The following is an 11,423-nucleotide window of genomic DNA, read 5'->3' as shown; positions in this document are numbered from 1 at the left end:
GGGTAAATTAATAAAATACTGTCAGAACATTAGTAATTAGAGAGACCAATCAAATGAACGAAAAATAAAATTGAAGTAAAAACACATATATGTTATTGTCTTTTTATAATTCTACTATAATATCAACTAGATTTTAATAAAAAATGCTATTTGTATATTAAAATTAATTATCAAAATTAATTATTATGTATACATATATAATTTAACTTATTTTTAATATGTATATTATATTTTAATATTTATTTTATTTTAATAATTAATTTTAGTATGTACCTATCAGAATTGAATTTTAATTTATATATTAAACTGTAACTAGTATTTAACACATACAATCACTTTGTTTTGAAATTTTTATAGATATAGTGCTTATTTGGGTGAGCTTTTAAAAAAAATCTTTTTTTGAGTTATCTTTTTTTTTAAAAGATTTTATGAAAAAGTAAAAGTAATTTTATATTTAAATATCTCATACAAAAATATTTTTTTATTTATCAATTATATTTAGGTATAACGATATAAAAATACTTTATTTATTTATTTATTTATTACATGAAAAATATATTTTTTAAGGAAAAAAGATCTTTTAAAAAAAGATATAAATTATAATTTCTCAAAAAAAATATTTTTTTCCTAGTGCTTTTATTTTTACTACTAAAAATTTGTCAAATACACTAAAAAAAATTTCGATAAAAAAAATCTTTTTTTATTAAAATAATAGCGTCAAACAAACACATAAACCACAATTCCTCCAAAATTAGACTCAATTAGGCCGTACCACACAGTCCGCTTACATTTTTTGTTTGAGAAATAATTTATTATCTTTGGTTATTATTTGGTAAGCAATGTTTAAAAATATCTTATTAAATTACTAAAATAAAAGAATTAAGTTAATGTCTAAATAATGATAAAAAATAATAAATTTTGATGATCTTAATATTTTTTGTTTTTGTTTTTTGTATATATATATTGGAGTAAAAAGTAATCATACTCGAGTTAATTACACACAATGATAGTTTTCTACCATATGTCATCATGGTTTATATTTTGTTACAGATTGACAAGGATGTTTGATTATTTTTTTGAAGCAATTTAAACATTATTCACCGACAAAAATGTGAGCAAAGAAGCAAATATATAACACTAATAACGCGTTTTTATAATCCAGAAATATATATTGCTAAATGTGGATCAAAGAACAAATAAATCAAAGTATAAAGAAATTAAAAAGACATATTAGAGCAAGTTAGCCATTGACTTTGATAAGCTGTTTCACAGTTTGGAGTTTGGAGTGCCCGAAGAGAAATAATAACACTCTTGAATCTTGATACATATGCTAATGCTACTAATTAATTTGAGAAATTAAATGTTTACTCCTCCATATGATCCGGTGCTTTATATATATTAACATTTTGAGAAAAGAAAGTATGATTAAACACAGAATTAATAAAAAGGATGCATATAGAACAAATATAAAAGAAAGGAAATAATGAGAATTGTCTGCCCTTACGCGGTTGTAATCTGAAAAACTCGTTCTTCAGCCGTGCGTATGCCATCACCAACCCTCTCTAATAACTTTGACTTTTTTTATTTCCTATATATCCACCATTTGTGGAAAATGTGAACTTTGTTTTATGGAAGCCACATCAAGTTGAAATAAAAAATGAGAAGCCAGTCTGTTAATGTATTTAACAAATAATTCTTGTAAGTCAAGTCATTGGATGGTTGCAGTATATAAAGGGTTACAATCCTCACTATGCCAAGCAAGAAATATACAGTGTTGTAGTAAATAGGGTTTAACACTTAACAAGAGTGCGTTAGTTGGTATGGGAACCTCAATGAGATGGAGGCACTTGCCTCCACTCATTTATGCATTAGCATTTTGCTTAATTGCTATCAATGTTGCTGCTCATGATGATGACACTCCTTATTATGGAGGCAACTCTCCCTACCACCCAGCTCCACAGGCGGCGCCACCCGCACATCAACCTCACCCACCTTATTGGTACAAGTCTCCTCCTTCTCCATCTCCATCACCACCCTCTCCATACGTTTACAAGTCTCCACCACCACCTTCTTCCTCGCCACCTCCTCCCTATTATTACAAGTCTCCTCCTCCACCTTCTCCTTCTCCACCACCTCCATACGTCTATAAATCACCACCTCCACCTTCCCCGTCACCACCACCTCCATATATCTATAAGTCACCACCACCTCCCCCATATGTCTATAAGTCCCCACCTCTACCTTCTCCATCTCCACCTCCTCCATATATTTACAAGTCACCACCACCTCCATCCCCATCACCACCACCTCCATATGTCTATAAATCTCCACCCCCACCATCACCTTCACCACCACCTCCCTATGTCTATAAGTCACCACCACCTCCATCCCCATCACCACCCCCGCCATATGTTTACAAATCTCCTCCTCCACCATCACCTTCACCACCACCTCCATATATCTACAAGTCTCCTCCTCCACCATTGCCATCACCACCACCTCCCTATATCTATAAGTCACCACCACCTCCATCCCCATCACCACCACCACCATATATGTACAAGTCTCCTCCTCTTCCTTCTTCATCACCACCACCTCCATATATTTATAAGTCACCACCACCTCCATCTCCATCACCGCCTCCTCCATATGTCTACAAGTCTCCTCCTCCTCCTTCTCCCTCTCCACCTCCTCCCTATCTCTATAAGTCTCCACCCCCACCATCACCTTCACCACCACCACCATATGTTTACAAGTCCCCTCCTCCACCATCGCCTTCGCCACCACCTCCATATGTCTACAAGTCACCACCACCTCCATCGCCTTCACCACCACCTCCATACGTGTACAAGTCTCCTCCACCACCATCTCCATCACCACCTCCTCCTTATGTGTACAAGTCTCCACCTCCTCCGTCATCTGCACCACCTCCACCATATGTTTACAAGTCTCCTCCCCCACCATCTCCTTCACCGCCTCCACCCTATGTCTATAAGTCTCCACCGCCACCATCTCCTTCACCTCCACCGCCATATGTTTACAAGTCACCACCTTCACCTTCTCCATCACCTCCTCCACCATATATCTACAAGTCTCCACCACCACCTTCACCTTCACCTCCTCCTCCTTACATTTACAAATCTTCACCACCTCCACCAAAGCAAGCCTATCTCTACACTTCACCTCCGCCTCCCAAGTATTAAGCTTGCATGAAAAGTGCTTTAATTTGAATTCTTTCAATAATATTATGTTCAACATTATTATGGTTTCTCTACGTATTTATTTTAAGCGGTCATTAGTAAAAGGTTCTACGCCATATAAGGCAAAGTAGAACCTAGTCATTATTATTTGTGAATGTATCTTTATTTTCAATTGATTATCATGTTTTCATGAAATCCTAAGGCAGTGTGGTTAGAATTCTATTTCATTATTTGTATATGATCATAAGATCTCAGTGAAATTCACGAACTTGTGAAACCAAAGTTTAGTTTGATAACAACATTATGATAATAACCTAAGGATAAATTTTAAAAAAATGCAAATTTATTTCACTTAATATTTTTACAAACAATGCAAGCAGCAAAAACTGGATCCTTCTAGTTTGGCTGGCGCACGCTTCGAAAGAGAAAATAAAATGAACGTTGAAGACACTTACGCGCGCTATCATGGCAAACATTAATTTGAAAAAGATAAAATAAAAAAGTATAACGTACTGTTTAATATAAATAATATCTGCACTACAGGATAATAATTTTTTACCTATTAATGATCAAATATTTACTTTCTGAAAAAGCTTTATCTGATAATCTTTATCTTTATAGTAATACAAATGGGGAGCTCATTTGCTGACGTGGCGCTCATACGTTGAGTCTGGGAGTTTATTTGCTTACGTGTCGTTACCAGAAATTTTTATATTTATATTTATAAATTATAAATTATTATTTGCTCAGGTTGTTATTTTCAAATTTTAAGTTTGGGTTGTTTTACTTAGGTTGTTATTTTTAAAATTTTAAATTGTTTTATTTGTTTGGTTATTTTACTTATGTTGTTATTTTTTAAATTTTAAATTATTTTATTTAAGTTGTTATTTTTTAAATTTTATTTAGATTGTTATTTTTTATATTTTAACACTATTTTTTAAAATCTGTTAATTCTTTTTAGCATAATTTTTTAAAATTTTGTTGATTTTTTTTTAAATTGTAGCTACATAAATTCTTTTAAAGAAATTTAGAGTTTTAAAAAAATTTACGTTAATTATTCTTCGGTTGTTACATACTAATATTACAATAAATAAATATTTACGTTAGTTTAGAATTTTTAAATTATTATTTATTTAAGTTGTTATTTTTAAATTTTAAATTTGGGTTGTTTAACTTAGTTTGTTGTTTTTTAAATTTTAAATTAAAGTCAACCAAATTTTAAAAAATTTAGTTATGATGCAACTATAAAAGGATAAGTTCTGAGAGATGTAAAGCACCACAATTTAAAGTATATCAATCCCTTTCTTTACATATATCCAAAATCTCCCTACTTATTCTACTGGCTGATATTCACAAAATTGCTAACATCAATCCTACAATCGACAATTTGTGTGTACATATACGAGTGATATGGTTATGGACACTATCAAGTTATGGAAATTCTCCATTGCCATACTCAATTGAGATGGTTTGACTCGATGAAGACGCGAGTTTTCTACTAATATCCTTTTATCCATGACTCCAAGGTTATTTATTTATTTATTTAAATTAAAGTCTATGTACATTGGATTAGATATTAAATAAGTCTATATTTAACTTTTTCTTATGTTATTTTCTTTTTTAAGCAGGTATCGAATAAAGGTTGGTGTCATTGATGATTCTAACTGTGGATGTTATGTAGTCTTTGACAATGAGGCAAAACAAGTTTTGGAAGAGAGCTGTGTAGAGATACTTGATCCACTCCTATTGGTAAGATCTAACCAATATTTATTTCTAAAAGCATTAGTGAAGATATTTTTATTGGTACTTTTTATATTATTTATTATTAATATATTATGTAATATCCTGTAGAAAGGAGATCTATCAGATACACCTACACTTTTACTCAACCTAATTGATAAGATCTTTCTCTTCATTATTGAAGTTCAAATATATGATATTTCATATTTTTCACCTTCTTATAAAGTTAAGAAGATGACTAATAATGTGGATCTCATAAATAAATTCAAAGAGGCTCACCCTATTCAAATTGTGAGTATATATAAGTGTACTTCTATTAAAAATTAATTTATTTTTTGCTTTCTTGGTCATTAGTAGTATCTAATTTATAAAAAATAATTAATTATAATTTTAGGATATTGACTACACCGGTGCTTTGTTTCTAATTTCAAAGACATCCTCAATCATTGAAGGGGAGAAAGTAGAAGGTACTAAGGTATTTGTTCAAAAAATATTTTTTTTGTTTGTTCTCTCAAAATTAGATCTTAATTTTATTCAAAAAATATTAGTGAGATAAAATCAAAGGTTAGAAAGAAGTCTTTAATTTAACGTGGTTTTTTGTACAGAATTTGTTGCTTGAATTCTCCATTGAAGTTGCGGCCAATGATGAATCTGAATTGTTGGAAAGTGCTATTACACCAACTAAGTGACTATCCTCGGAGTCGGAAGATTCGAAGGTGGAAGGAGATACTTCAACTTGCAAGAAGATCAAGATTAAGAAAGAAACTTGAGAATTTGGATGCACATGTTTTGGAATCTCTTTTAGAGTCTATCTAATAGAATAATGCCAAACATATGTTTGTTTTGGTGGAAACATTGTCTTTTCTTGAGTTATTATTTTTCTTTTGGTTCTTTTCGATTTTTATGTTTGGAATTTAGAATTTTTTTAAATATAAATTGAAGTTATTTGGTTATTACTTGTGATTTTATTTTTAATTTGATTCTCACCGTTGATATTCTGATCATTTTTAATTTAATATTTAATGTCATAAAGTTATAAATTTTTTCTTTGAATTATTGTTGATACAATTAAGTTAGTTATTAATTTTAATTGTGTACTTATTTAAAAAAAATCTAATTATAATTTTTAATTAAAGTATTATGTTTATAATTTTAAATTTAAATTCAAATATACTTTTTTTTTGAATTTTTACGTAAGCAATTGGGTTTGAGAATATTTTTTAAAAATTTATATAATTTATAAGTTACTATACTAATTACAAAGGATTATAATAAAATAAATAGAATTATCAGTCTTATTAAGATGTGAAATTATTTATACTATTTAAAAAAATGTAATACTGTTTAAATTTTAGAAAAAGTATAATAAAGTTAATATTGTTTATGATAAAACTATAAAAATTATTTTTAAATTAACAAATTTCTATATTCCTAATGGACAACGGACGTTTGATTAGAAAATTTTATTTAAAAATTTAAAATTTATACTAGCTAATTAGAAAATTCTATTTTAAAAATTTTAAATTTGAATTTCTAATACTAATTTCTAATTAAATAAGTTTTTAACCATTTCAATTTTTAAATTTAAATTTTTTTACTTGCCACATTTATAATTTTTTATTATTATCTTTTTAGATTGTTTCTCCACAGTAGAAATACTTTCATCTTTTTCTCTCTTTTTAAGTATTTTTTCTAAATTTACGTAATTTATAAGGTTATTAATTTTTAGATTGCATTTAATTTTATTTATTTTTATCGATAAATAATAGGATTGATACTATTTATGACGAAACTAATAAAAATTATTTTTAAATTAACAAATTCCTATATTCTTAATGAATAACAAACGTTTAATTAAAAAAAGTTTATTTAAAAATTTTAAATTTACACTAGCTAATTAGAAAATTCTATTTAAAAATTTGAAATTTAAAACTCTAATACTAATTCCTAATTAAGTGGCTTCTTAGCCGTTTTGATTTTTAAATTTAAATTTTTTTTATTTGTCACATTTATAATTTTTTTTCTATTTACTTCGTTTACATTGTTATTTTTTAGATTATAACAATAGAGGTACTTTTATCTTTTTCTCTCCTTTTACTTATAAGTTTTTCATTTTCAATCTCTTTAACTATAAGTTGAATTTATTGATCGTGAGATTAAACTTATATTTATTTGAAAAAAGATACTTTTGTAAAAAATATATATATTATTTTCTGTAAAATATGTTTACGTAACTAAATAAATGAGAATAAAAAAGAAATTAAAGCAGCCATCAAAAATAAAATCTGTGCAATTTTACATAGACATAAGAAGGCATTAATTTCATGTTCTATTTGGTAAGTTAGACATGAGAAAAAATTGTAAAAAAATTAGTGTTTTCGCATTTTAGAGAGACACAAAATACATGTTTTTAATGGGTATTTGTGTACGACTATGTCTTTCATATTTTTGTCTCAGTAAACAAACAACATACATGTACTCCTGTGTACTCCTGTGTCTATATTTTGATGGACATATATACCAAAAACAGACGCTGTCATATGTGTACTACTTTATTTTTTTAATAATATAAAAAATTTGATAATAAAAATGTATTATGTATAATGTATATACATTTTTAATTGGTTAAAAATTTATTTATTTGATATTTTTAGGTATATATTGAAAGATACAAGAAGTCCAAAGAGAAGTAAGATTATATTGAAGAGAAGATTGATATTAAAAGATAAAGAAAATACAAAGCAAAGCACAATTCAATGTAGATTTCATATAAAAAAATAAATTAATTATTTTATCATTTTTGTTTTTAGGTTAGAATAATATATTTTTTTATTTGGTATTTTTAAGTATGTCAGTTCTATATATTTAGTTTTTATTGGGTATACAAAATAACTAACATGTCATGAGTATTTTGGTCGAATGAAAGCCCATAAAATACAATATTTTTTATATATTATTTAGCTATTGACAAGTAATAAATTATTAATTTACATTGTCTTCGTAATATGTTACTAAATTTGTTTATGAAAAAATTACAGGAAATTCGAGTGATAGTTCTAATGGTGTGTATTTTCAATCGGTGTTGTCGAACATTACAAATAGCATTAATACAGATTTTTATTTTTGTATGATTTTTTTTTAGAACTTGCTTATGGGAATGTACATGCACTTTATGTATTTTGATTTTCCTACTATTTATTCAATTATAAACTTTAACAGAAAATATGTTCAAAACTAATATCTCGAGTTATCTTATTAGGTAATAACCCAACACCACATTGATCAAGGTCTCCAATTACTAATCTACACTCTGTAGATAAAAAAATGATGTTCTAATATTAGTGATATTAGTAATTCAGGTATCACACATGAAGCATATGATAGTCTATGTCATCAGACAAGTCAACAACATCTTCAACAAACATCAAATAATATCTACCAGTTACTATGTTAATATGTTTTTATTATTTAAAGACCAAACATTTAACTTTTTAATTGGTCTATTAAAAATAATCATTGGTATATGCTAAATAATTATTATAGATTCATTGGAGTACACAAATCGAATTAGATTGCAAAGGGATGTAAGACTGAATATGAAGACTATGCTATTTCAAAAGAGACATGGTAAGATAAACATAATAAATTGTAATTATCACAAAACTAAAATTTTACTTTTTTTTATCTTTAATACTACCTTCATAATATATATTCATAATTCAGCTGATTCAAACATTTAACATATATTCATTTTTCTTTTTTTATAATATAAAATACTTGATGTATTATCTCTAATGATTACAGGAGCAAGTACATTTAATTCAAATTTAGATACTAAAGAATTAGAAGAAGTGTGCATAGCTAAAAAAAAAGACACCTGATACAAAGAGAAACATTTTTGAAGGAATTGACTACAAATCTTTCAAAAAATTTTTAAGAAGTTGAGAATATTACTGAAAATACGACTATTTTAGATGATTCTGTGCAAATTTAATACCCAGCCATATTCGATGTAGCTGAGAATACAGGTAATTTAAGAGGTAGCAATATCAGCACTTTATTATTTACTATTGTTATGCTTTTTATAAACAAAAAATTATCGTTTAGTGTTCAAGTTTTAAAATTCAAACTAAGATATGGTTATATATTATAATTTTTGTATTTGAACATTGATTTATTGTAAAACTTAAATCTTGAGATTGGCACAATGAAATTGTATTATATGATCTCATCTTTTTAATCCATAAATTGCATTCTTCGGTAATCTTTTATAAATATTATTTTTATACTTAACATGGTGAAAGAAAGGTATATTTTTATATAAATTATTTGTTGCATATATAACTAAAACAATTTATTATCTTGGTGATTATTAGATGTGATAGATATTGATGACCCAGAATTTTTTGTCGGCATTGCGACGCCATGATATGGTACGAGGAGAGATTAGAGAAGTCCAAAACAGGATCCAATTTTGAGTTCTCAATATGTTGTATGCGAGGGAAGGTACAACTGCCGTTTTGAAGCACCTGATCGGACGCTCAGGAATCTTATGTCAGTTACCGATCAACATAAGACACATAAACCATTTGGTGGTAAGATTGTTATTCTAGGAGGTAATTTCAGACAGATACTTCCAGTGATTCCGAAAGGAAGTAGACACGATATATTAGCATCCGCTATTAACTCATCCCAGCTGTGGTCATTTTGTAAGGTTCTGAAACTGCATACGAATATGAGGCTTCTAATGTCTTCTTTGGATCAAGATGAAGGTGAAATGAAGATATTTGCTAATTGGATACTTGATGTTGGAAATGGAAATATTATCTCTGTTGTTGGTGATGAATCAGAAGTTGAAATTCCAAATGATCTATTGATTACAACTACTGATGATCCTCTCTCTCATTTGGTAGACTTTGCATATCCAAATTTGTTGCAAAACATGTCAGATTACAGGTATTTTCAGAGTAGAGCAATTCTTACACCCACACTTAAGAGTGTCGAGAAGGTAAACGATTTTGTCTTGACAATCTTTCCAGGGATGGAAAATGAGTATTTGAGCTCTGATACAACATGTCAAGCTGATGAGAATGAAGATGTAACAAGAGTGGTTCACACCAGAGTTTCTAAATGACATCAAATGTTCGGGACTACTCAATCACAAGTTGACTTTGAAGCCAGGAGTGGCTGTAATGCTACTGCGAAACATAGACCAGACTTCAGGTTTATGCAACGGGACAAGATTAATAGTTAACAAACTTGGCAGCAACGTAATTGGAGCGACGGTAGTGACCGGTAGAAATATTGGAGATAAAGTGTACATTCCAAGAATGAACTTGATCCCTTCAGATTCAGGATTGCCATTTAAGTTCCAACGGAGACAATTTTCATTAACAGTATGATTTGCAATGACCATTAACATGAGTCAGGATCAATCATTATCACATGTACGGCTTTATTTGCCAAAATTAATGTTCATCCATAGACAACTTTATGTTGCTTTGTCAAGAGTTAAGAGTCGCAGTGGCCTCAGGGTTTTAATTCTAAACGAAGACGGCAATCCAAAGTCATCAACAACAAATGTCGTGTTCAAAGAGGTTTTTAATAATATTTAGGTAAGAATAACATTATTTTCATTTTAATAGCATGTTATGATTTACACTTTTGTACAAATCTTTACTATAGATATAACTAATTTATCTATAACTATTTTTTTCAAATTTGAAATGAAATGTGTAACAAGGAGCACAACATCCAATGATTTTCTAATGAAGTTCGTAAGATATTAGGTTGTTGATAACTTTTTATTAGCTTTTTGATATAAAATTTAGGGTAAAATTAACATGCTATTATTACAGTTATATATGTTCTTATTTTTTTTATCTCCCTCCTTATGGTTCAAGAATATTATAAACTTCGAACTCTTCTATTCATATTTTACTTTGAATAAAGATAAAATAACATATTTAACACGTTTATTATATAACGATGATGATAGTGTTATACTAAATTTAAAAAATATATGATTATAAAATATTATTTTTAATTTAATTTATCAAATTTAAATATAAGCCCGTGCATCGCACGGGTTTAACACTAGTAGTAATACAAATGGGGAGCTCATTTACTGACGTGGCGCTCATACGTTTAGTCTGAGAATTTAATTGCTTACGTGTCATCACTAGAAATTTTTAGATTTATATTTATAAATTATAAATTATTATTTGCTAAGGTTGTTATTTTCAAATTTTAAATTTGGGTTGTTTTACTTAGGTTGTTATTTTTTAAATTTTAAATTATTTTATTTGTTTGGGTTATTTTATAAAAGTTGTTATTTTTTAAATTTTAAATTATTTTATTTAAGTTGTTATTTTTTAAATTTTATTTAAATTTTACTTAGATTGTTCTTTTTTATATTTTTAACACTATTTTTTAAAAATCTGTTAATTCTTTTTAGCATAATTTTTTAAAATTTTGTTGATT

General features: G+C 28.0%; 2 protein-coding genes across 2 annotated transcripts; both read left to right on the top strand.

Moving 5' to 3' along the window:
- The first annotated feature begins 1,757 nt into the window (after positions 1 to 1,757).
- LOC112788837 (uncharacterized) lies at positions 1,758 to 3,398 on the top strand. Its single transcript, XM_025830471.3, has one exon. It carries the CDS (start codon positions 1,821 to 1,823, stop codon positions 3,201 to 3,203), a length of 1,383 nt encoding a protein of 460 aa, XP_025686256.1. The 5' UTR covers positions 1,758 to 1,820; the 3' UTR covers positions 3,204 to 3,398.
- A 641-nt stretch (positions 3,399 to 4,039) lies between these two features.
- LOC140182511 (uncharacterized) lies at positions 4,040 to 5,822 on the top strand. The gene is made up of 4 exons (XM_072229258.1): positions 4,040 to 4,949; positions 5,052 to 5,231; positions 5,335 to 5,415; positions 5,546 to 5,822. The coding sequence occupies exons 1-4, from the start codon at positions 4,806 to 4,808 to the stop codon at positions 5,627 to 5,629; spliced, it is 489 nt and encodes a 162-aa protein (XP_072085359.1). The 5' UTR covers positions 4,040 to 4,805; the 3' UTR covers positions 5,630 to 5,822.
- Positions 5,823 to 11,423: the final 5,601 nt, after the last annotated feature.

Source organism: Arachis hypogaea, chromosome 3 (genome assembly GCF_003086295.3).
Source record: "Arachis hypogaea cultivar Tifrunner chromosome 3, arahy.Tifrunner.gnm2.J5K5, whole genome shotgun sequence".
In the NCBI taxonomy this organism is placed as follows: domain Eukaryota; kingdom Viridiplantae; phylum Streptophyta; class Magnoliopsida; order Fabales; family Fabaceae; genus Arachis; species Arachis hypogaea.
The sequence above is the reverse complement of the archived record's forward strand: the minus strand, read 5'-3'. Positions and strand labels throughout refer to the sequence as shown.